This window comes from Tachysurus fulvidraco, chromosome 4, assembly GCF_022655615.1.
Source record: "Tachysurus fulvidraco isolate hzauxx_2018 chromosome 4, HZAU_PFXX_2.0, whole genome shotgun sequence".
Classification (NCBI taxonomy): Eukaryota; Metazoa; Chordata; class Actinopteri; order Siluriformes; family Bagridae; genus Tachysurus; species Tachysurus fulvidraco.
The window spans coordinates 5,015,117-5,041,996 of NC_062521.1; the positions used below are offsets into that span (position 1 = coordinate 5,015,117).

General features: G+C 38.7%; 1 protein-coding gene, 1 long non-coding RNA gene and 1 pseudogene across 7 annotated transcripts in view; all 3 read right to left on the minus strand.

Moving 5' to 3' along the window:
- The window catches only part of LOC113655287 (glycine N-acyltransferase-like protein 3), a 47,723-nt gene that overhangs the window by 3,975 nt on the left and 16,868 nt on the right, over nucleotides 1-26,880 (minus strand). For 2 of the 6 annotated variants that reach the window (XM_047812196.1, XM_047812198.1), the window contains 4 exons: nucleotides 12,465-12,575; nucleotides 12,221-12,353; nucleotides 11,999-12,122; nucleotides 10,454-11,151 (listed from right to left, as the gene is read on the minus strand). In XM_047812196.1, the coding sequence (XP_047668152.1) occupies nucleotides 10,740-11,151; nucleotides 11,999-12,122; nucleotides 12,221-12,353; nucleotides 12,465-12,575 (780 nt within the window). In that variant the 3' untranslated portion in view covers nucleotides 10,454-10,739. Of the gene's footprint in view, nucleotides 1-10,453; nucleotides 11,152-11,998; nucleotides 12,123-12,220; nucleotides 12,354-12,464; nucleotides 12,576-12,847; nucleotides 13,142-26,880 lie in introns of those variants that run through there. The other 4 variants (XR_007140355.1, XM_047812195.1, XM_047812199.1 and 1 more) reach the window with 4 other exon arrangements.
- LOC125141020 lies at nucleotides 4,083-7,942 on the minus strand (annotated as a pseudogene).
- On the minus strand, nucleotides 23,343-26,459 carry LOC125141022. Its single transcript, XR_007140356.1, has 4 exons — nucleotides 26,234-26,459; nucleotides 24,070-24,176; nucleotides 23,858-23,976; nucleotides 23,343-23,368 (listed from the first exon to the last, which is right to left on the minus strand). It is a non-coding gene; the product is annotated as an uncharacterized LOC125141022 (long non-coding RNA).

Genomic DNA, 26,880 nt, shown 5'->3' on the forward strand with positions numbered 1-26,880 from the left:
GCTGTAGCTACATCTACAGATCCTCTGTGGAGATCATCAAGAGTACCAAATTCCATGTTCACCTGCTGAGAACCTCACCTGGTCCCTCAACAACAGCTCCATCAAAAGATACCATCTACCACACCTTTACCTTAACAGGAGACCTATAGGAGTTCTATAGGGAGACCATGGAGATAATCCCGAGCAGCTGCATCGCTGCCTGGTTTGGGAATTGCAGTGATTCTGACCACAAGAACCTGCAGCAGATAGCGAGGACAGCTAAAGAAGATAATCTCTTTATTTACTTTAATTTTTACTCTGTATTTAATTTCTAAAACCCTGATATGAGCAGAGGGAAGATGTACCCACTTGACCATTTTAAATCTTCTATCTCTTTAATATAACGCAAGAAAGTCTCATTTAAAGTCACTTCTAAAAACTAATGGCGGCATCTGGTGGTCTCCAGCTGAACTCGATGTTCTAAACTAAATTTGTTTTATCTTCCTTGTGTTAGTATGTTTTATTCTGTTTATTCAGCCTGATTTAACCAAATAAAGTCTGTGATAACATTAAATAAAAATCAAATAAATAAATAAAAATGCTTACTGATACAGATATAAAAAAAAACTGTTGTCTGTGTTATCTGTTTTAAAGCCAATACTGCTAGAAACTAATGTAAACACAAGGTAGAGAGACTTTATTCTTTAATGAGTGAGCAGCCATGTTGATGTGAAGTCAGTCCGTAAATCCCACACTGTGGGATTTTTTTTTTTTATTTTTATTTTTTAGCAAAATTCACCTCACACTCACTAATAATCTCTCATATGACATGGAGGTGATAGTTTCTGTAATTAGTCCTCTTTGATAGATATGTTCAATACCCCACCACCCAAATGGCAGGACTGATTAATTGTTGCATTAATGTCAAGCAACATTTTAAGCAAGCCAACATTTTACAGTTAAATGACCACACCTAATAGATTACTTTGTTTATTTTCCAAAAAGATTTGTACAGATTCCAACAAATAGTTCAGTGTTCAAATTGAAGCACAACGAAGCTTAATCATTTGACCAAGACACCCAAAACAGTGTAAGGGAGCAATAGACACCAACTGAGTGTAATGTCACATGAAATTCAGGATTTTCAGACTGATATGAACATGTATGCCATTGTAACATGCTGCAAATCACAAACTTCCATTAGGATCAAACATTTTAATCAGTAAAAACAAAAACTCCTAAAATCATCTCACTGGCTTTATAAGTGGCTATAGCAGTTTCAGGCGCAGGTTTTCCTTTAAGAGAAAAAAATACCCCCACATTATCAAATGGTCAACATAAAGTTTGGTTTAAAAATAAAAACATCCCATTCAGTCCCTGTCTCTATCATGGGCTCATCAGTGGTGTGCCAGTCTGGCTGTGTACAGCCTGAACTCTACATTTTAGACCTTTAACACAAGAGTCGGGATAATCTACATTTTTAATTGGATTGTTTCATTTTATTTAAAGGTAAAATAAATCAGGGATATACTGACCATGGACATGAAGATTAGCAGGAAGATTAGAGGTGCGTACTGGCTGACGTTCTGCCTGCACTGTGGAAAAATATACACAAGATGGTTGGAGGGAATAAATCATTTTCGAGTCTGTAACACTTTCTACAAAGTAGAATACAAGGCACAAAAATCATGACTGGTTCTAGAAACTAGAACTAAATCGGGGCTCTTACAATATCAGCAATACCAGGACCCAGCAGGTCACACTGGCTCTCAATCTGTGCAATCATGGCGTTGATGAAGGTGGTGTTTTTCTTTGCCGCCGTTTGAGTGTCGGTGATGAACAGTCATCACACACTTCCTTACCCTCCTGTAGAAACACACCAATTAGCTCTAGTGAACCATACAACACAAAAAGCCCACAGACTACAGGCTGAAGAGAGCAAACAGACCTAGGCGGTGGTCTCCTTCTCCTTATTGGCATTCTCCTTGGGGTAAAGGAGCTGAGGGATGTTGAGGAGTAAAGGATTAACCATCTGTGTCAGATCCAACTCAGGAATCTCATTTGACATTGTCATCATTAGAAGGCATGGAATTAGTTTCCACTGTTATTCTGACGATACATAGTTATATGTCTCATTAAAACCAGATGAAATAGCTTAATTGTCCAAATTAACTAAATATGTTAAAGAGATAAAAGATTGGATGACCTGTAATTTTCTATTATTAATCAGATAAGACAGAAATACTACTTATCAGTCCAAAAGCCAGTACACAGAAGCTCTCACAATTCAACTTCCATTTAGAGGGATGTACTGTTACTAGTATCTCGACAGTGAAAGACCTGTGTGTTATGATTTTCAAAAGACAAGTTGCTGTCTAATATATAACCCCTATTACAAAAACAGCCTTCTTCCACCTTAGAAATATTGCAAGCTGAGAAACATCCTATCTGTATCTGATGCTGAGAAGCTAGTTCATGCATTCATGACCTCTAGACTGGATTATTTCACTAGGTGGTTGTCCTGCATCTTTTATAAACAGGCTACAGTTAGTCCAAAATTCAGCTGCCAGGGTTCTTTTGCAGGACAAGAAAATATCATTATATAACCCCAATTTTATCATCTCTACACTGGCAACCTGTTAAGTTTAGAATTGATTACAAACTGCTGCTACTTACGTACAAGGCTCTTGATGGTTTAGCTCCCATGTATCCAACTAGTCTTCTAACACGTTACAATCCTTCACGCTCCCTGAGATCACAAAACTCAGGACTCCTGGTAGTTCCCAGAATATCTAAGTCGACTAAAGGTGGTAGAGCGTTTTCTTATTCAGCTCCCAAACTTTGGAATAATCTTCCTGATAGTGTTTGGTGCTCAGACACACTTTCCCAGTATAAACGTAGATTAAAAACTCATCTCTTTAGTCAGACGTACACATAATACGTCCCATAATACTGTGCTCTATTACATCAGACCAAATGCACATTATCATCTAATACTTGATAATATTATGGACAGCAGATATGTTACTCCCTCTCCACTGCTTCTCTCTTTCTACCCATCCCGAGGCATCCAGAAATTGTACCAGCTCTGATTGTCTTCCATGCTATGAAGATTTTGGACCTCCACTGAGATGAGGCCGACGACTGAGGCATCTAGAGATTTACCAGCTCCAGTTAGACTCTGCGATACTAAGTGGAGATGCCAACTGCATGTCTTCTTTTGCATCAATAGAACATTTATTAGACTGCATATTTATAATCACACCCTCCAGTGTCACCCACATGAGGATGGGTTCCCATTTGAGTCTGGTTCCTCACAAGGTTTCTTCCTTTACCATTCAAGGGAGTTTTTCCTCCCCACAGTCACCTGAGTCACTCTCTGTCATTCTCTGTCACTGCTCCACTGTGGTACACCGATACCAGCGTGAGCTTTTAAATGTTTGGGGGATGTTTTCAAGGGCAAGCACATTTTCCTGTTATTTCTTTTCTACCTCCGCATTTTTTTGAATAATGCCTCCCTGTTCTTCCATTATCTCATATATTTTGCCACCCTTTTTTTCATTTAACCTACCAACAAACCCTAAATTTCTGCTTTACTCATCTGAACTCTGACCTTTAATTCTGGATCCTTTAATAGTTTCCCTTCAAGCCATCTTTACAAACAGTAAAGTCATGGATCAGTGTTAAAATACAGATCCCACGTTAGAGGTGTGCTTATTAGACAAAAAAGATTATAAAAAGAAAAAGGAAAGACGCATGTGGTTATATTGTTATGGTTAACGTATGTGCTGTATGAAATTACAGATAAATGCACCCAGATTCCACTCCAAGATACACATCGAAAAGAGATCATTCCTAAAAAGGTTTAAGTATCATAATGTAATCCATTTAGAACTCTAAAGGAATAATACTTGATTACATCTTTAGTATGGGAGCAGCAGCAGGACATAAAGAATTACCATTTAAAGTGACCATTTGAGTGATAACTGGAACAATACCAAGTCAAAGTGTACGTGACCATGATTAACATTTAAAGACATCTGGCTAGATAACAATGTTTGACCCAGCCATTTTGGAAACACTCAGTTCTTACACACAATACACATTTAAAGGGAAACCTCATTTAAACTACAAAGAGGGAAAACAGTATAAAATGCTTGAGCATGATTTGTCCTGGGTTCTTACTGACTCCGATGAACCCAAAGTACTTCATGAATAAACTTCATGTTCTTCATTAAGATCTTCAACCTCACCGTTTTATTTTCACACATTTTTTTATTTCTTACAGTGCTGGACCCAGTGTAAATGGTACAGAGTTTGTTTATACAAAAATGGAGAAAATGACATTCATGTTTATTTGGGTTTGTGGGCAATTTCTGATTATTAGAGAAATTTATTGTGTTCGTTGTTTTTGGTCCCTCTAAAATAGCCAAGCCAGGTTTGATCTGACATCTAAAAGTGCATGAAAGTATAAAAGTGATGAGCAAAACAAAAGTACAACAATTATAAAGATTCAGAAAAGTTGGCACCACATTACAGAGAAGGGGAATTAAATATGAACTAGCTGGGTTAGTGCCACTCCATCCAGGGTGTATCCTGCCTCGATTCCCAATGACGCCAGAGATAGGCACAGGCTCCCCGTAACCCAAGAAGTTTGGATAAGCGGTAGAAAATGAATGAATGAATGAATGAATGAATGAATGAATGAATGAATGAATGGGTTAATGCCTCTCCCAAGACCTCCATAAAGAGATTATTGAGCTCTTAGTCACAAGTGTAAAAAACATCATGCCATCACTCACAAGCCAGGCACAGGAGCTCCTCACAGGTAATGTTCTAACCAAACATCAGAATAAAGAAAATTTGTGAAATCTGTGGTCAGTTTGAGAGCTCAACAGCAGAGAGCTCAACAGCAGCCTTTCTAAAACAATATGTCTCAATGATTAAAACAATTACGTAATATCACCAAATTCTCATCCAACAAATATCTCCATAAATGAGCTTGTTTTTACTGATCACATATAAACCAAGTAGCCCTGTAAGATGGATCTGAGGTGAAACCTAAACTGGTAAAGAGCCTGTACGATGGTTGGTTCTCCAACTCAATGAAGCAGTAGACCGGGTAGCCGTCTGAATGTAGTTTCTTTGCCAATATGGTGACCAGGGCTTTGGCGTAGCCTTTCTGTCTGTGCTCTGGCAATGTGTACAGCATTCCCATCGCACAGGAAGCATAGGTCAAGATCCAGGACACCGGTCGCCTCTCAGAATCCAGCAGGCAACACGAAGGGAAGTTCACAATCATTTCCCTGATGAACCGCTCACTTAATTCACCGCAGCCAAATTTCCAGGTGCTATTGACCAGAGCAACGTGCGACTCGTCCAGCGAAGACACTGTTAAGGAGAACCTGCAGAGCGTTTTTGTGTAAGTTTAATTTAATACCCGGTGTATCATTTCATTTGTTGTTCAGCTGTTGCATTATAAATACTATGTATGTTTGACCAAAACTTTTTAGTTTAATTAAGTTAAAAATGACTTGCGGGTTAAAATGCTGACTAGTTTTAGAGTTAACAATAAACCGAGACACCTAATGGCAGATCTCTCACCTTTCCGTGGTAAGTTTAGAAGGATCTTTGAGCTTCATCAAGTGGCACATGTGGTTTTTAATATTTTGCACCCCTTTGTTCACAGCTGTACTTCTTATTAGTTCCACGTGGCTCACGTCGACACCTCAACAGATTTTTTTAGATTGCAGGGTTTATTAGATTAACCATTAAACCAGAGGAGCACAGACTAAAATCTTACAAGGATGTATTTTTAGAAGGAGAACATTAATAGTTTGTTTTAATTCAATGTTCCTGATCACCATGATCTGTGTAAGGCATATGCTGAGGTCTTCTAGTATGATGCAGAGAAATCCTACCATCATTTCTGTGTATATTGGTTAACACTGTGCGGCTAAACAAAACTCTCTCTCGTTCCTTTCTCACTCTTTTCTGCTGCTGTGATATGCTTCCATTAGTACACAGTGTTGTGTCACTGCGCCCTGATGTTAGGCAAACTGTAAGGCAGTTGATTGAAACCTCACTCCAGGTGATGGTACAACTTGGCCAGGATATGGAATAGCCTGATATGCTTTTGATCATCTCTAACTGATGCATGCTGTGGTCATCATTTAGGCATGCCACCAGGAAGCCTGTAGATAGCAGAGTGTTTATAGTGCTCACTACAGTGTCTACAATGTCTTAAGTGTGTCCAGAGTGGTGCAAGAAACATAAGCGAGTTACAGTTCTGTGAGTGGATACACCATGTTGATGATGTGTGCTACAACAACAGCTGCATACTGAACATAACTACCATTTTAGTGGCCCAATATGTTAGGAAACCTTTATAACACAACAAAAAGAAGTCAAATGAATACTTAGACAGAAGTACTGCTTCCAGTCAAAAATGTCTGTCCTGATCAGTACGCTCCTGAGGGATCTGTCATCCTTGGCAAAAACGGACATGTCTTTGAAAAGGTCTGCTTTCTGCATGTGAGAGAAACAGATCAATATAAAAAACTTAACAGTAGTTACGTTGTCGATACTTTATAGTAAAGCCACGTCAGGAAATACCTCCTGCCTTTGTGGTCTGATGAATAGGACGTTAAAATCAGGCCATCGATCCACCAGCACATCTGTGGGACTGGCTTCAACTCGATTCATCAGAAAAACAAAGCCGTATACCTACATACATGGTATCATACTGGGATTAGTGCCACTGTGAATTTGGAGGAGCAAAGAATTCACTGTCTTTTTGTCTTATAGCATTTATTCATTTCTACACTTTAGGTTCAAACTCCAAGTGTAATGTGACGGAGTCAGAACATACTGTAATCATTTTGTAGAATCATTTACAAGGTTTAAAAATGTCCAGGCACTGATTCTCATGCTATCTCTTTTACATTTATATCATACAGCTCTAGTTAATGTGTCACAAAAGCAATAAAATATGTGTTATAAATATAAATGACTGAGAATTTATTTAATCATTCAATATTTCACTCTCTTTCTCTTTCCACTTTATCTGCCGTCCTCCCCAAAAAATAAATTAATTAAATAAATCCACTCCTTAATGGATTCCCAAAACACTTATTTTCACCAACCACTAATGAGAGACATTTATAGCATGTTAACCGTGCTGTTTACAGACCTGCTGTGACTGGGGAAAGTAATGTCTGAGAGCTTCCTCAGCTTTCTTCAGCTCCTCCTTGCTCAGCACCTTCATAGCTTTTTTTTTTTTTTTTAAAGTGCTGCAACAAAATCCAGTCAACAAACAAAACCTAATTCAGGTGAAGATTCACTCACTCCACTGAATCGACGCTTATAAGCTATTGGGAATTGCCAAGCTACTTTTAATGCAGCTTATCTGAGTTCATTCTGTGTTTCCCAAGTCCAGCCCACTATTTTTTACACTTACTCAGCATATGTTGTAGAAGATATACAGGAAGATTACATGCCACAGAGAGCTTAGTAGAGCAATGCAAGTGATTATGTAGCCTGTTGGAGCTATAGAGCTTTTTATTCCTGGACTTTCCACAGTCATTAGGGTTCAAGCTCTAGGTTTCATGACATTAACACACTTGATTAAAGTTCATCCAAATAGATCCTGTACTGGTAAAGGTGGTTCCTTAATGTAGCGGTAGCCCTGTTATTGCAGTTTTTTTTATGCCAGTACGGTGACCTGGGCTTTGGCATAGCCTTTGTGTCTGTGCATAAGTCCAACACACAACACAAAGGGAAATTCATGATACAAGACGTTTCTGATGAACTGTTCACTAAAGTTCACTAAATGTTCTACTGACCAGAGCAATGTGCGACTGTTTAAGTGAGGACACACGTACAGCTAACCCGTGGTGTATTAGATTTAATTTGTATTGAAATAGAAAAAGAAATTAATTGAAATATATTCAGTATGTATACCATATTTCCTCTTACAGGCAATATAAAGAGCATCAATGAAAATAAAAAGTAGAAATTCTATAATTTTAGGTCATTTTCACCAAACACATAAAGACTTTTAACAAAACGTCATTTACTGATAAAAGCACCAAATGTTCTCTTTAAACAATTCAATAGCTCATCTAATCGGTTAAAGAATAGGCAGGTTAAACTATGGTGTGAGTGGTCTGATTGTTGTCTGTTAACTAAGCATCCTAATGGTAAATCAGTCACCTTTCTGTTGTAAGGTTAGATGGATTCTGTAGTTTGATCATAGAGCACAAATGATTTTTGATCACTGGCTCCTTGTTTGCTCACTGCTACAAACTTTAGCATCTCTACATGGAGGATGTAGAATAAAGTAGATGATGTGATAAGTCTGAGAAATCTGAGTCGATCAGTATGTTCCTGAGAGTCGTTTCATTCTTGGCGAAAAAATCTGTGACTTTAAAAAGGATTTCTAGTTTCTTTATACGTGACAAACAGGTCAACAAACTAAAGATGATCTACTTTTGGTTAGACTTTGTCTGTTAATTCAGCAGATCATGTTATATATTAAACCGGTTACATATTGAAGTCGTCTTGTATAAATCCACCTGCCGTTTTGGTCTGATGAGGAACACACTGAAATCTGGCTTCTGCTCCACCAGAACATCTAATGACTCAGCTTCTATTCTAATAATTATATAAATATATCCAGAATCAAATTACAATGTGGTTATTTTCCCGTTTCCTGACTGCATTTATGTTGGTGTGCATCAAAGGTGGTTTGGTCCTGTTCAGGTCAAGATGCTCAGGATCTCCTGTCTCCTCTATGATTAAAGTGATTATGTGATCAGGGCCTCTGGCAAAGCAGAAGATCTAGGTTATTTGTGCCAGGGCACTATTAGTGTACTGTTTAAATGTTCCTGCCCTTCCAGTTCTCTCATATAGCTTCTCAACAGCAGCCTCACGAAATGAGACAGACATTTCTAAAGCCTCATTAAAGTGCAGTCTGTACAGCTGGTACTTCATATCCGTCTAGTTCCTGCCCACGTTTTACTGTATGTAATCTGTTCATCTCAAGCTCGAGTAGTTTGTAGGATTAACAGTGTATACAAAAAAAATCTACAAATAGGTTAAGAAAAGAGGTTTGATCAGATAATGGATTAAGTAGATTTTGAGTGTATATAAGGGGGGAAAACAAACACATGGTGTTGATTTGTGAAAGAAAAGAAAAAGCTGTAAAGGCACTGTGTGAGACTGTAAAGATCACATCTGTAGGCGTTTGACAACTTTTACCAACTAAAACTAATCGGCTGCTTATTATCTCTGACCCACCTTTTAACTTTATGTTGATTTAGTTATGTAGTTATTGAGTTGGCGCTTCAGACTTTACTGAGTACGGGTTAAGAGATGGTTAATTACTTCCTCCAGAAAATAAGTTAAAAGCTGTTCAGCAGCATTACATGACTTTATGACACCTATGACATTAGATGAATGGCAGGCCTCAAGTTTGAAGAATTACTCTTAGTTTGTCAAGTGTAATCATAGGTCACAGGAACTGAATGAGGAAGATCCTACATCGACAGCATCGTCGATCTCATTGGTGTGAAAAGTGTGATGAAAATAATCCAAATAATAATACAATTACAAGCTTCACTACCATAAGAAAGAGGGAAATGTCTAACTTTGTTAGAGATACAGGGCTCTCAAGTTTTGAAGACAGGCAAGCATGACATCTCCAATTCCCCATTAAAAAAAAACAACTATTTTAAAGTTTAATTTCCATTTATTAATTTGTGTTTATGTGTGTGTGTGTGTGGGGGGGGGGGGTTGTTTATTGTAAGTGTTTGTTGCCTTTTTCTCCTTTATCATTTGTAATGTTGCTCCCATATAAAATAGTTCGGCTCATGCTCAGCCATTTTTAGGGTCATGATTGAGGACAATGTCCCGTCCAGAGACAAGCTGTTTCGTGTCGAGGTGTTGTTCAAGGTGTTGTTCGAAAATACCCTCTCTAATGAATATGTTTTTCATTGGTTGTTGCATTAAATCTTACCCAGATTAACTGATTGGCTATTGTGTAGCCTCTTTTTGTGATTGGCTGATAAGTGTCAGGCTTGACTAAGAACTCCAGGGGAAACGCGCCTGATTCCTGCCCGGTTCCATCGAGACAGCGGTGCGGACTGATACATTTTGGGTGCTGCAGCATATTAAATACATGATAATTAGTCAAAAAGTTTTTCAGCGTGAGAAATAAGATGTGTGGCAGGAGAACGTGAGAAAAGACTGAAATGCGTGACTGTCACTCTCAATGCATGGCACTTGACAGCCCTGGAGATATTGAGTGTTTTAAATCAATTTTATTTGCTCGTCTAAAAAAAAACCAGATAATTTACCAGGCTGTCTGTGTTTGGTATTAAATTTGTTTAAATGATTGATGGCAATTTCATTTATGCAAAAGATCATTTAATTTGCCTTTGTGTCTTACAGATTACACATTTGTAACACAATATAAATTTCTCATGGTTTTATTGTTGTAATGCAAGAACAACAAAAAGTTTTACTTTAATAGCATTTAAACAGAATAATCTAAAATGTTACCAGAAAATAGCAATATACATGTATATTTTTTTAAACAACAATATGTAAATAAACAAAAAGAAAAACCACACCAGTAAGACTACATTGAGATAAATATTAAAATGATAAAGGGAAACTGGAAAGCCTGGATGAACGTGTGCTGAACGCCACCTTCAATTGTACAATCATGACAGGAATGTTCTTTTTCTTATAAGTAATTATGGAGTCATAGATGCCTGATTAAAATAAAGCCAAGCATTCCTATAAGACAGATCCCTGGTGAAGCCTAAACTGGTAAAGAGCTTGTACGATGGTTGGTTCTCCAACTTAATGAAGCAGTAGACCGGGTAGCCGTCTGAATGTAGTTTCTTTGCCAATATGGTGACCAGGGCTTTGGCGTAGCCTTTCTGTCTGTGCTCGGGCAGTGTGTAAATTGGTCCCATCACACATGAAGGGTAACTCAAGACCCACGACACCGGCCGACCCTCTGAATCCAGTACACAATAAGAAGGGAAGTTCCTGATCATGTTCCTGATCAGGGTCTCAGTGCGTTCACCCGTGCCCCAGTCCCATTTGCTGTTAATCAAGGCAGCGTGAGACTCCTTAACTGATGACACTTGAAAGGATAACCTATAGAGGATGAAGGAGAGTTTGGTTCTTCTCACAACTTCTCCACTTGGTCAGAAAATGGTGATTAATTTGATATAACTGGCTCAGATAATAATACTGGCTGGAAGTATCTCAAGATGCTGGTTCAAAGAGGTAATTTTTTACAGAGCAAGAGCAAATTCCAAGGGAATTTCATGGTGGGTGTCCACATAATCTAAGACTCAGAATGTACAAGTGTTGTACAAGAATGTTCGCTTGAAATATACGTAGTATGTGTTTTAAGTGTATAGAGTGTGTTCCGTGTATGTTAAGTGTTCATCAGATGGATTGCCTGAGAGAAGAACAACCAGACATAGAAACAGTTTCTTCCCTCAGGCAATCCATGTGATGAACACTTAACATACACGGAACACACACTATTCTTACACACTATATACTTAAAACACATACTATGTATATTTCAAGTGAACATTTCACACTTGTACATTTGTACATACAAATTGTCTATATTGTATATTTCATTCTGCTATACTGTGTAGCTGCTGTCACTAAAACAAATTCCTCGCATTTGAAAACATGCCTGGCAATAAAGCTCTTTCTGATTCTTATTCTGAATCAAAATATTCTGACTATACAATAATGGCATAATGGGACAAAGAAAGTACACCCTACTTCATTTCAAACACATAAACTGAAGTGACAACAAAATAACCTAAATGATTTCATCAATCTGGGTTAAGTTATAAGGCCATCACTTTCTTTTCCCATAAACATGTGGCCCACATTAAATAATCTACACATGAGAGATAAAGTCAGAATAATTCCAGATTTTTTAAAATTCCAGTTACAATGACAGTAAACCATTTACCTTTCCGCTTTAAGCTTAGATGGATCCTGCAATCTCATCAAGTGTCCAACAAATGTTTTGTTAATTGGTACACTTTTGTTCGCTGCTACAGCCTTTATCATTTCCTCATGCTGCAGGTCAACACCTAAACAGAAATGTTACAGGTTGCATAGTTAAACAATGCTTCATAGGTTGGGGATCTCTGTACGTGTTGTAATAAGAAAAAAAATCAAAAATTAATACTTAAAATCATCTCCTGCTTCCAGTCAAGAACGTCTGTCCTGGTTAGTATGTTCATGAGACATGATTTGTCCTTGGTAAAAATGCACACATGTTTTATCAAGTCTGGATCCTGTATATAAAAGGAACAGGACAACTATAAAAATTGAGATATAGTGTGTTGTTAGATTCTCTTTTATCTGTTGCAACAAATATTATTATATATAAGCTCTAATTATTTTCACACTGAAGTCATCTTGCGTAATACCTGCTGCTGACTCGGTTTAACAAGCAGCACACGGAAATCCGGCCACTGGTCCACCAGCACATCTGTGGGATCAACGTCTACTCGATTAATACGACAAACATATCCATACACCTGAATACAAAAAAGTACAAAATTGTAAGTGCTTAAAGATTATTTCTATGATAAAATGATGTATAACACGTTTAAATAAATCATAAGTAAATAAGCATGTTTTCTATATTTTCCTTCATTTTCAGCTGCAACCTTTTTCACAAACAGACCTTTCTCTGTCACTTCATTGATAACGGACCACAACGAATGCCTGAAAAACTTGTCGATACCAATAAAACATCAAAGAATATTCCACAGAAACTAAATTATATAATGTAGTGTGGTTTACAAACCTCTTGTGACTCGGGAAAGTAGAGTCTGAGTGCTTCCTCAGCCTTTTTCAGCTCCTGCTTGTTCAACACCTTCATGATTCTGTTCTCGCTGCTCAGTCACTCAAATGTGAAGAACAAGTTTTGCATATATTTAGCAAATGAGGTGCAGTTGCTTTTTAAATATCTGGAAAATCTGGAAAAATAGCTGGCAGGCTTCTGTTAACCAGGGCTGCCAACTCACACATTCAGCGTGAGACTCACGCAATCGACCGAAATCTCACGCTCTCACGCCACACCCCTATATTCTCACGCCACAAAACCCATATTATCACGCCACACCCCCCCCCCCCATATTCTCACCCAGACTCGTGCAGCAGTAAGGAAAAAAAAATCGCGCCGCATGATCTCGCAAAGCAACGCGCAGAGAGACCAGACAGACAGTGTAGTGAGTTTTTGTGACAATTGTGAGGGAAATACACAATTTAGTCCAGTTAGATTTTTGTAGTGAGTATACTGTGATTTTTCCCCCACCTCCCAGCCTCATACGCACCCATCCTAGAGTGACACATCATAGGCACCACCCAGGGGCAAAACCCCGCGAAATCATTGGACCGCGAAACTCTCGCGATACTTACCGGCACTGACAGGCATCGCGAGAGTTTCGAAAAACAGCGCGGCTTTCCACCTATCGTAAAAAGCGGGAGATAAGCAAGTTACAGCATAGCCTCTGTTTCTGGTTCAAATTCGAGTGTGTGAGCGCCAGAGGTGGGAAGTAACGGAGGAAAAAATACTTCGTTACTGTACTTAAGTACATTTTTCTGGTATCAGTACTTTACTCCACTATTTATTTTTCGGACAACTTTTTACTTTTACTCATTACATTTTTACATAAATATCTGTACGTTTTACTTCTTACATTTTCAAAACGGACTCGTTACTTTTAGTATTATTTCTTCTCATTGAGCGCTGTTTCCAGCCTATCTTCCTATCATTGTGCGGCTTTTCCCCCATGTGACTGGTGTACTGTATTATTTACTGCCTATCAGACATAGACAAAGGATAGCGGAGCTAACAATGAGCAGCACGCCTACAAAAGGAATGGCTAATGTTCATTCAGAGGGAGTCACCGATGTTATAATAACTAATAACGAGGACATTCCTGAACACACATGGCCATATATGAGGGAGATGTTTGTAATAATCGACGTCAAAAAGAATTCCTGGCGAATGCGTTGCGAATTGTGTCACCCAGGGGCGGTTCTAGCCCTTTTTTAGTGCCTTCTGTAATCTCAGTCACCCTAAAACTATAAGGATAATTTTTACTTTCATAAATAAACAATAAAAATTACGGTAAAATGCAGGACATGTCATCGATGGGAAAGAAAATTATTTATCGGTTTGATCCAAGAGCAATTTTTTTTACTTCGCTTTTATTCCATACTTTTACACGCGTGTGTTGTAGTCTTTCAAAAGTGCCTCTTCAGCTGTCTGTTTTATTAGAACGGAGAAGCACAGGTACGCGCAGCGTGCACGCGCAGTCAGAGCTGGAGGCGTTTATCTATAACGTTAATCGGCGGAAAGACGCAAAGACGGCAACCAAAAGCAGTGAAATTTCACTATTCTTATTACCAGGGTTGTCATATAATATATAATATAGAACTCTTCTTGTTTCAAATTCTCATTGAGGGCTAAAACCCCTAAAGATGAAATCCTAGAACCGCCCCTGGTGTCAACCCAAAAAACACGAAGTGCTTAATTTAATTAACATTAATTTTGTCATTTGTAAAACATCACAATAATTTTGAGTTGTTTTCAATGACAGAGCTGGAATCTCCCTACAGTTTGGGATATGGCCTTGGTGATACACTTAGTATACATTATATTTCCAAAAGTATTGAGTCACCTGACCGTTCCTGCTATATGTGGTTGTTTTCTGATCTCATCCCTACTGAACACCTTTGGGATGAATGTGAACGCTGACTCCACCCTACCTCACCTACATCAGTGCCTGCCTTTCGTAACACTCTTGTGGCTGATGAACACAAATATCCATCAGCACACTCCAAAATTATATATTCATATACAGTACATATACACACACAGTGTTTTATATATTATATATATATATAAATAAAATAAAACATGACATCCAGTTACCAGCATGACACTAAACAGGTAGTAGTAACGGCGACTTTTTACTTAAGTACATGTCAGAGCCCATACTTCTTTACTTTAACTTCAATAAAAGAGTGTAGTCACTACTTCTAAATGAGTATCTGTACTTCTACTTGAGTAAAGGATGTGTGTACTTTTTACTTTACAACACATCCTATCAGGTGGGTTATAAAATCAAAAAGATGGTTATTTGATTTGTTTAGTGATTTGAGGAGATATGAATTCTGGTTTCAAAGTGAATTTCATAAGTTTTATTTGTTCAAATAGTTTTTAAAAAACATGTGGTTGAATTATGACTATACATTTAATGTGAATTTAAATATTTTTTATTTAAATTAATTAAATTAAAATTAAAGTATTGCACATCATACATCATTGTAATTTTGGCACCTATACTTTTAAAAAAGTATTTTAAGGTTAGACGAGTGTTGTTTGTTTGCATAATGATATTTTCTGTGCCACCCCAGAGTAAGTGCTGGCCCCTGCCTGGCCACCCCTATGAAATATCCCTGGCTCCGCCACTGGCACCACCACACTCACTAATGCATAAAACATTCATCTACATGTAATTTAAAGCATTATTAAAGACTGCTTATGTGTTATCAACATTCCAATTTATTATAAGCAACAAAAGTCAGCCAGCTGATAAAACCTGTGCTCCAGGTCCCATATTCATATAACATTTAAGGCTAAATGTAGCTCTTAAAGGTATAGTTAACCCAAAAATGAAAATTGTGTAGTTTCTTTCTTCTGTTTAACACAAAAGATGATATTTTTAAAAATGGCACAATTTTAATTTTTGGGTGAACTATACCTTTAAGAGCTACATTTAGCCTTAAATGTTATACGAATATGGGACGCACAGGTTTTATCAGCTGTCAATTTTCAATGTAAATTTAAGAGTGAACAAAAAACATTTGTTCAGTTTTATCACCAACACTTTCATTGCAGAATATTGTGAACTGAATGAACTGGTAGTTTACAAAGCTTTCCAAATACATTTGTACTCGGGCTGTGGGTGAAATGTCACCCGAAGCTGCTGTAGCTTTAGGCACAGGCTTCCGAAAACACTCAAAGAGTGTAGCTTGAGTCTGCTTTCGTTTCAGATCTTCTTTTACATTAGTTAGTTAATTTCAAATTTGCGCCAAAAAACCCACGGAAGCCCCAATGGTCCAAAAAAGTTAGTGATTCGCAATCGCAACCACAGTCTGGGTGAATTTATGAATGAAAGTTTTGTCACAAAACGATATTGTTACGTATGCTCACGCTTTTTAAGTGGGTATACGGAAATCCTTGGCCTTTCCTAGTGGGTATACGGAAATCCTTGGCCTTTCCTAGTGGGTATACGGAAATCCTTGGCCTTTCCTAGTGGGTATACGGAAATCCTTGGCCTTTCCTAGTGGGTATACGGAAATCCTTGGCCTTTCCTAGTGGGTATACGGCGTATACCTGCGTATCACGTAGACTACACCATTGATTTATTCCCATAAACTGAAGTCAGCTGTTCTTTAGACTAAAGTTGGCCACATATTCAGAGATTCGAGTTTCCCGAGTCAATAACTCAATAATAGCTTTTAGCTCAGGAGTTATTGACTCGGGAAACTCGAATCTGTGAATATGCGGCCAACTTTACTTAAGTCCAGTTTAGGCTAGTAACTAATAGGCCTATGCTGTTATATAGTTTATATAGAATTAAGTTAGCATTAGCAGAGTTGTTTGTTTTGCAGCACTGAGCAGTTATTTTACATAACTTTATCATAAAAAAACAGTACAAAAGCATTTCCAGATGACAAATATCTGGACATACCTAATAGTTAATGTTAATTATTGTTTTCTAAGAACAGAATGTCAAGTCAACGACATCCCAATAAATGATTAAGGCTGCAAAATCACTTTTCACAAAATCACCAGCACTTACAATAGCGCACATGTTAATCCTATTTCTGTAAAATGTTTGGGAAAATTAAATGTAATGTAAATCTCCCAAAAACTTATGTACAGATACCAAATACTTTGACAATCAGCCCCTCCACGCCACGCCCCTCCATAAGCCCCTCCCGATAACCAAAGCCCCGCCCCCAATACCTTGCTATAAGCTGAACTCAAAAGTTGGCAGGCCTGTGTTAACTATTTTTAATACTGGGAAACCAATAAATTAATCCATCAATAAAAAAAAAATCAAGCATGCATAAGTATTCTTTAGACATTGTTTTAAAATGGGCCATCAACTCACTCAGTACCTACAGTACATCCACAATCTGAGCCTAAACCTGGAAAACATGCCATCACTTTGACAGAGCTCAGAGTGATCGTTCTCTGCTGTACATCTACAGATCCTCTGTGGAGATCATCAAGAGCACCTGCTGAGAACCTCACCTGGTCCCTCAACGACAGCTCTATCAACAGACTCCATCTACCACCCCCTTACCTTACCATGTTCTATAGGGAGACCATGGAGATCATCCCGAACAGCTGCATCGCTGCCTGGTTTGGGAATTGCAGCGATTCTGACCACAAGACCCTGCAGCGGATAGCGAGGACAGCTAAGAAGATAATGGTCTCTCTTTATTTACTTTAATTTTACTCAGTATTTCTAAAACCCTGATATGAGCAGAGGAAAGATGGACCCACTTTTTTTTTAACATTTTAAATCTTCTCTCTTTAATATAACACACGAAAGTCTCATTTAAAGGTGGAGTCTCCGATTTTTGAAAGCCAATGTTGACATAAAATCACCAAAACAAATAGGACCCTAACCCAAATGGGTCCCACCCCTGTATTGATAGCTCCGCCCACACATACATACGTAACCCAGGCAACTAATGAAATGTGTCTTATCATAGCTGAAGGGAAGAACAATACTATTGCAGATAAACAAACAAACAAAAATGACACACAAGGCATATATTAGTTCTGTGTAACAAAGCAAAACCAACGTTACTCACTTCTCAAGAAGGAAAAAAGCATCTCGGCATCTTAAGTAAAGTCGGCCGCATATTCACAGATTAGAGTTTCCCGAGTCAATAACTCCTGAGCTAAACGCTGTTACTACACAAAACACGGTTGTAGCTGCCTCTCTACATTACTACGATAGAAAAGAGGTGTTATTTGTGTAGTAACAGCGTTTAGATCAGGAGTTATTGACTCGGGAAACTCCAATCTGTGAATATGTGGCCAACTTCCTGCTCCTTCAGTTCTCTCCAGCGCCGGAAAGCTGATCCTATATTAACACGTCCTACTTCTTGCCTTATCGTAAACCTTTCTTCGTTATCTTTCTTTGTTTTTATCCTCTGTGTCAGTGTTAAAACTGCTTTCTGCTAATGTCACACATGCGCACTGAACACTCTCTCTGTCGCATATTGACAAGCCCCACCCCTTTCTGCTCATTGGCTACACGTTTGTTTTGTTTATTTATTTTTCGGCCCGACTCAGTTTTCTGAAGCATTTCTCAAAAAATTGGAGACCTGCCTTTAAAGTCACTTCTAAAAACTAATGGTGCCATCTGGTGGTCTCCAGCTGACCTCGATGTTCTAAACTAAATTCGTTTTATCTTCCTTGTGTTAGTATGTTTTATTCTGTTTATTCAGCCTGATTTAACCAACTAAAGGCTGTGATAACATTAATGATTAAATAAAAATCATTCATTCATTCATTCATATATGTTTATACTTTTCATCCAACCACAATCAAATTCACTCTGTCCAGATGGCGCGATTTATCTTGATAGGGTGTTTTTAAATGATGACAAGAAAAAATGAAATAGCAGTAAACAGAAATCTGAACACACTTCCATCACAGTACAGTAGTGAGGATTTTATGAGATTCTTCACTGAAAAAATTAAAAGTATCAGGAACAAAATAGGTGATGTTCAACCTTTTTAGAGCACCTTGTGATCCAGTCTCACCTAAAGCTTTACACTCACAACTACACTCCCATCATAGCACAGAAACTGCACTTGTTAAAGTTACAAATGACTTGTTCCTAGCTTCGGACCAAGACTGTATGTCCCTATTAGTTCTACTTGACCTTAGTGCTGCATTCGACACTAAAGATCACAACATTCTTCTAGATCGCTTACAAAATTACACAGGTATTCATGGACAGGCATTAAGTTGGTTTAGATCCTACCTGTCCGATCGATACCATTTTGTAGAATTAAATGGTGAATCCTCCAATTTATTACCAGTTAATTATGGGGTCCCTCAAGGATCAGTTCTTGGACCCCTGCTTTTCTCGATATACATGCTTCCATTAGGGAACATTATTAGAAGACATGGGATTAATGGTTTAGCTCCCATGTATCTAACTAGTCTTCTAGCACATTACAATCCTTCATGCTCTCTGAAATCACAAAACTCAGGAATTCTGGTAGTTCCAAGAATATTAAAGTCTACTAAAAGCAGTAGAGCGTTTTCATATTTAGCTCCCAAACTTTGGAATAATCTTCCTGATAGTGTTCGGTGCTCAGACACACTTTCCCAGTTTAAACTCATCTCTTTAATCCCTCTCCACTGCTTCTCTCTTTCTACCCATCCCGAGACATCCAGAAACTGTACCAGCTCCGATCATCTTCCATGCAATGAAGATTTTGGAACTCCACTGTGATGAGGCCGATTCTGAGAATCCTGAGGCATCTAGAGATTTACCAGCTCCAGTCAGACTCTGCCATACTAAAGAGGAGATGTGAACTCCATGTGATCTTTTGCATCTATACAACATTTATTAGACTGTATTTTTATAATCACACCCTCCAGTGTCACCCATATGAGAATCCCTTTTGAGTCTGGTTCCTCCCAAGGTTTCTTCCTTTACCATCTAAGGGAGTTTTTCCTTGCCACTACTGCCTGAGTCACCTCAGACTTGCTGATTGGGGATAAATACATACATTGTGAACTAAATCTATCTAATATTATTTAATATATAATTAGAGATTATTGGTGAGTGTGAGGTGAATTTTCCAAAAACACTACGGAGTAACATCAACATGGCTGCTCACTCATTAGAGAATAAAGTCCCTTTACTTTGTGTTTACATTAGTTTCTAGCAGTATTGGCTTTAAAGCAGATAACACAGACAACAGTGTTTGGTTAATATCTGTATCAGTGAGCATTTTTTTGATTTATTTGATTTTTATTTAATCATTAACGTTTTTTTAACCAGCCTTTAGTTGGTTAAAATCAGGCAGAATAAACAGAATAAAATACACTAACAAAACACAAGGAGGATATATCGAATTTAGTTTATATCGAGACCACCAGATGGCGCCATTAGGTTATTGATGTGACTAAAAAAAACTTTCTTGCGTTAGAGAGAGACATAAGAAACAGATGGTTTACAGGCAAATACTATAATTGTGGAAGATTAAACATTAAAAAAAGGGGTATGATGTATGTTATGTAATGTCAGAGAAACTGAAAAGTTGATAGGATAGTGGGTCCATATCAGAGTTTTAGAAATAAAATAAAGTGTAAATTAAAGTAAATAAAGTGAGACCATTATCTTCTTTAGCTGTCCTCGCTATCCGCTTCAGGGTCTTGTGGTCGGAAACGCTGCAATTCCCAAACCAGGCAGCGATGCAGCTGGTCGGGATGATCTCCATGTAAGGTAAGGTAAGGGGGTGGTGGATGGTGTCTGTTGATGGAGCTGTTGTTGAGGGACTAGGTGAGGTTCCCAGCAATATGGGCTTTGGTGCTCTTGATGATCTCCACAGAGGATCTGTAGATGTACAGCAGAGAACGGTCGTTCTGTGCTCTCCTGAAGTCAACAAACAACAATGATTCCTCTAGAACAGTGATTCCCAACCGCCGGTCCGTGGACAAGTTAGTACCGGGCCTTGAAATATTCCAAGAATTTTTTTTTATAATAAGAATAATTGTCTTTAAGTGCTATGACACGTCATGTTATTTAATCCAAAACAAACAATAAATAAATTAAAATGTGTTTCTTTGAGCGCCTTGCGATTGCTTAGCAACGTGTCGTATCTGAACGGACTGCAAAAAAAGCGCGGAGCACCTGAAGTGACCAAAGTACGTGGAGAGACGAGCGGGCGTCAGCCAACTTCAATGGCTAATTTCATTGCGAGCAGTTCTGGTAAAAGCAAAGTAGATGACCAACTCGAAAATAGCGAGAGAGAAAAAAGTCAAGCTTCAATCGTAAATACGATACCTCATACATTAGGTGTGGATTTACGACAACAAGCGATTCCGTGGCACCAAATCCGTTGTGTGTTATTTGTGGTGAAAAACGGCAATGAAGCCATCAAAACGTCAGCGGCACTTATCCACCAAACACCCAACTCCCAAAGACAAAACGGATGAGTTTTTCGAAAGAAACGTGAGTTGGACGCTCAGCGGCAAGTTTTGATATCCTCAACATCAGTCTGGTATTTTTTGTTTAAGGTTGAAGCTTAATCTCTAATTTTATACTTTTAAAACTTATTGGCTGAAATCACTGTGTGTTTGCTATTATATCATAAAACTGTCTGACAGTTGAAACTGGCTCTTATTTTCATACAATTATCCTTTGTTGTCACCTGTTGGTGAGTGAAAACACTAAGTTGCTGTTGAAGTGATTGTCTTTAGTGGTTCTGGAGAGATTTGACAGGTGAAATGGACTGGCATTTTCATACAATTTGTCATTACTGCCACCTGCTAGTGAGTGAGTGCTGCATAAGTTGCTTTTGAAGTAGACCTAATTGTATGGGAGAAAGGGGAAGCATTTTGTGAACCGGTCTGAAAGTTTAAAAAGATTGGTATATTCCTACACGTTTGTTGCCACCATGTTCATTATATGCAATTAAATGATAGACTGTTACTGTTTTACACAATGATATGTTCCTATCGATGCATCTTGAAATTGAGGCATTAAAATTGACAACTGGTCCCTGGGATTTTTTTTTATGAATAAGCCGGTCCCTGGCACAAAAAGGTTGGGAACCCCTGCTCTAGAAGATAGTTACCACTAACAAGCTTCACTCAAAGCTTCACTAGGTTTTTGGTTCTTGCCATTTACAACAAAAAAGTCCTTTAGCAGAGAAGAAACTCAAAGAATTCTCCACAAAAGGACTTCAGATGCCATATGAGAGAGAGAGCACAAACACACAGTTCTCCTCTGCCAAACAAATCTCATATACTCTATGGTAACTGGGCATATATGCTTAATTCCCCATTTTCCCCCATGTCGCTCTCGATGGTATTACAGGTGAAAAACAAAAAAACACAAAGCAATATATAAACAAAAAGAACTAATTACATTATAAAGCAGGTAACGTTTTATTTACAGTACAGTATGTTTAAACTTTAAGAATCTTGCATTTTCCCTGAATATTTAATTACTTTACTGTATTTATTAAATTTACATTTGCACAATAAATCATCTGCTAGCTATACAGCCATGGTAGGTCTCTTATTAAATACTGATACCTAGTGGTAATTATAAGTTATAGGTCAGTATTATTAAATTTTGTCGTAGCCTAGTGGTTAAGGTGTTGGGTTACCAATCGGAAGGTTGAGAGTTTGATTCCTACGTCCACCAAGCTGCCAAAAACGGATAACTTACAAGGCTGTGTGTGTGTGTTTGGGGTTAAACTTGTTTAAATGTTTGATGGCAGTTTCATTTTTGCAAAAGATGAGCTGCAGTGGGATCATTTAATTTGCCTTTGTGTCTTACAGATCACACATTTGTAACACAATATAAGTTTCTCGTGGTTTTATTGTTGTAATGCAAGAACAACAAAAAGTTTTACTTTAATAGCACTTAAACAGAATAATCTATAATGTTACCAGAAAATAACAAGAAATTTATTTTTAAAAAAAGACTACATGTAGATAGATATTAAACTGGAGAGCCAACCATTCACAGGGTTACAAATGGATAAGATATTGGATGAACGTGTGCCCGAACGCCACCTTCAATCGTACAATCATGACAGGAATGTTCCTTATCTTAAAAGTAATTATGGAGTCATAGATGCCTGATTAAAATAAAGCCAAGCATTCCTACAAGGCAGATCCCTGGTGAAGCCTAAACTGGTCAAGAGCCTGTACGATGGTTTGTTCTCCAACTCAATGAAGCAGTAGACCGGATAGCCGTCTGAATGTAGTTTCTTGGCCAATATGTTGACCAGGGCTTTGGCGTAGCCTTTCTGTCTGTGCTCCGGCAGCGTGTACATTACTCCCATCGCACAGGAAGGGTAAGTCAAGACCCACGACACCGGCCGACCCTCTGAATCCAGCACGCAACACGAAGGGAAGTTCCTGATCATGTTCCTGATCAGGGGCTCAGTGCGTTCACCCCTGCCCACCTCCCATTTGCTGTTAATCAAGGCAGAATGAGACTCCTTAACTGAAGACACTTGAAAGGGTAACCTATAGAGGATGAAGGAGAGTTTGGTTCTTCTCACAACTTCTCCACTTGGTCAGAAAATGGTGATTCATTTGATATAACAACTGGCTCAGATAATAATACTGGCTGGAAGTATCTCAAGATGCTGGTTCAAAGAGGTAACTTTTTACAGAGCAAGAGCAAATTTAAAGGGGATTTCATGGTGGACATTGACATGATCTAAGTCTCAGAATCAAAATATTCTGACAGCACAATAATGGCATAATGGGGAAAAAAAAAGTACACCCTACTTCATTTCAAACAAACTGAAGTGACAACAACAAAATAACCTAAATGATTTCATCAATCTGGGTTAAGTTATAAGTCCATCACTTTCTTTTCCCATAAACATGTGGCCCACATTAAATAATCTACACATGAGAGATAAAAGGGAGAACACTTTGGGAGAGCAAGGAAGTCAAAATAATTCCAGATTTTTTAAATTCCAGTTACAGTGACAGTAAACCATTTACCTCTTTAAGCTTAGATGGATCCGGCAATCTCATCAAGTGTCTGACAACTATTTTGTTAATTGGTACACTTTTGTTTGCTGCTACAGCCTTTATCATTGCCTCATGCTGCAGGTCAACACCTAAAAAGATATGTTACAGGTTGCACGGTTAAACAATGCTTCCTAGGGTCGGGATCTCTGTATGTGTTGCAATAACAAATCAAAAATTAATACTTAAAATGATGTCCTGCTTCCAGTCAAGAACGTCTGTCCTGGTTAGTATGTTCATGAGACATGATTTGTCCTTGGTAAAAATGCACACGTTTTATCAAGTCTGGATCCTGTATATAAAAGACAACTATAAAAATTGAGATATAGTGTGTTGTTAGATTCTCTTTTATCTGTTGCCATCCATCCATCCATCTTCTACCGCTTATCCGGGGCCGGGTCACGGAGGCAGCAGTCTAAGCAGGGACGCCCAGACTTCCCTCTCCCCAGACAATTCCTCCATCTCTTCTGGGGGAATACCGAGGCGTTCCCAGGCCAGCCGAGAGACATAGTCCCTCCAGCGTGTCCTAGGTCTTCCCCGGGGCCTCCTCCCGGTTGGACATGCCCGGAACACCTCCCCAGGGAGGCGTCCAGGAGGCATCCGAAACAGATGCCCGAGCCACCTCAGCTGACTCCTCTCGATGTGGAGGAGCAGCGGCTCTACTCTGAGCTCCTCTCGAGTGACCGAGCTCCTCACCCTATCTCTAAGGGAGCGCCAAGCCACCATGCGGAAGAAACTCATCTCGGCCGCCTGTATCCGGGATCTCTTCCCTTCGGTCATGACCCAAAGCTCATGACCATAGGTGAGGGTAGGAACGTAGATCGACCGGTAAATAGAGAGCTTCGCCTTGTGGCTCAGCTCTTTCTTCATCACAACAGATCGGTATATCGACCGCATCACTGCAGAAGATACACCGATCCGCCTGTCGATCTCCCGCTCCATCCTTCCCTCACTCGTGAACAAAGACCCCATGATACTTAAACTCCTCCCCTTGAGGCAGGAGCTCTCCACCAACCTGAAGGGGGCAAGCCACCCTTTTCTGACTGAGAACCATGGCCTCGGATTTGGAGGTGCTGATTCTCATCCCCGCCGCTTCACACTCAGCTGCAAACCGTCCCAGTGCACGCTGAAGGTCCTGATTTGAGGAAGCCAGCAGGACAACATCATCTGCAAAAAGCAGAGACGAAATCTTGTGGTCCCCAAACCGGACTCCCTCCGGCCCCATACTGTGCCTAGAAATCCTGTCCATAGAAGTAATGAACAGGACCGGTGACAAAGGGCAGCCCTGCCGGAGTCCAACATGCACCAGGAAAATGTCTGACTTACTGCCGGCAATGTGAACCAAACTCCTGCTCCGGTCATATAGGGACCGGACAGCCCTTAACAGAGGGCCCCGGACCCCATACTCCCAGAGCACCCCCCACAGGTCACCACGAGGGACACAGTCGAAAGCCTTCTCCAGATCCACAAAACACATTTATCTGTTGCAACAAAGATTATTGTATATAAGCTCTAATTATTTTCACACTGAAGTCATCTTGCGTAATACCTGCTGCTGACCCGGTTTAACAAGCAGCACACGGAAAATCGGCCACTGGTCCACAAGCACATCTGTGGGATCAACGTCTACTCGATTAATACGACAAACATATCCATACACTACGCCACTCCAATTTACATGGGTAGGAGATCCCACAAAGGGCTTCCCACACAATTATTCAAATAAATGAAATTACTCAGACCAATACTGCATTAAATCAATACATTTATTAACTGGTTTTCTCGCTCTCTTAACTTAATCATACTAAGGACTTAAACCAGCATACGTGCACAAAGGTTAAAAAAAAGAAAAGAAAAGGAAACAAATCCGATACCAAAGTACAAAACAAAACCCACACAACACACTTGTACAATTAATAGTGAGTAACACCCCCTCCGATTGTCAAACAGTACACAACCTGATTTAGTATTTGTTAAGAGCGCTTTAAATCAGTAAGGAGACAAGGTAACTATGGGCCGATAGAAAATAAATCAAACAAACAAAAATAACAATAAAATAATCAGCTTCCAAGCCAATAAACAAACTATACAAAGAAATAAAGGTAGGGAAAACAGTGATCAACAGGACCACAAGCACATAGCACTCTACAAAAAAAGACGACAATATATAAAATTACATTCTCAAATATAACACCAACCCATGTTACACAGCACCATTACATAATTCCAAATAAACATATCCAATCTCTAGATAAAACAATGCTTCACAATACATCTTAAACCCATCTAAAAACGTTAATGTATTATTATCTTTAAAATCCAAATATTACACAAATCAATTAAACATACCATTTTACAGTTTCTTGTACTGCATACCAGACCCAAAGGAAAGTTGCTGCAGCCTCGCGTTTAGCACAAAACACTGCAGCCTATAGGTATTTTCAGTCTTCACCGTCAGTATTAACTGTCAACAATATCTAAAATGCACACACAAAATAGACTAGAACAAGAAAAGAAAACAATTACACAAAACCAGTCTTATTCTGGGTATAAGAGATCTTATTTCACAATATACACTCACATGCAGTGTGCTGCACAAATCTCAGTGTTCACCACTCTCGACCAGTATGGGTAACAGCAGCATGCACGCCACATATATAAAATTAACTAAACAAAGAAAAAGGATCGTTACACCCGAATCCCGTTCTGGATATAACCCATTATATGCCATCAGGCAATTTATTTTAATTAATAAACTCACATGCAGCATCCAATACCAGCCCGACAGCATTTACAAGTAGAGTGTAATAACTGAATACAGTTGCCAACAATACCCAGAACATACTAGTTACAAAAATAAATAAATAAATAAATGAACGCATCCAACCCTCTTAAATACTACTATTTAAAATAAAAAATAAAAATAAATAAAAAAAACCCTACCAACACTGTCCTTCCAGCGACGAGCAACCACATGCACGCCAAACAATTGAACA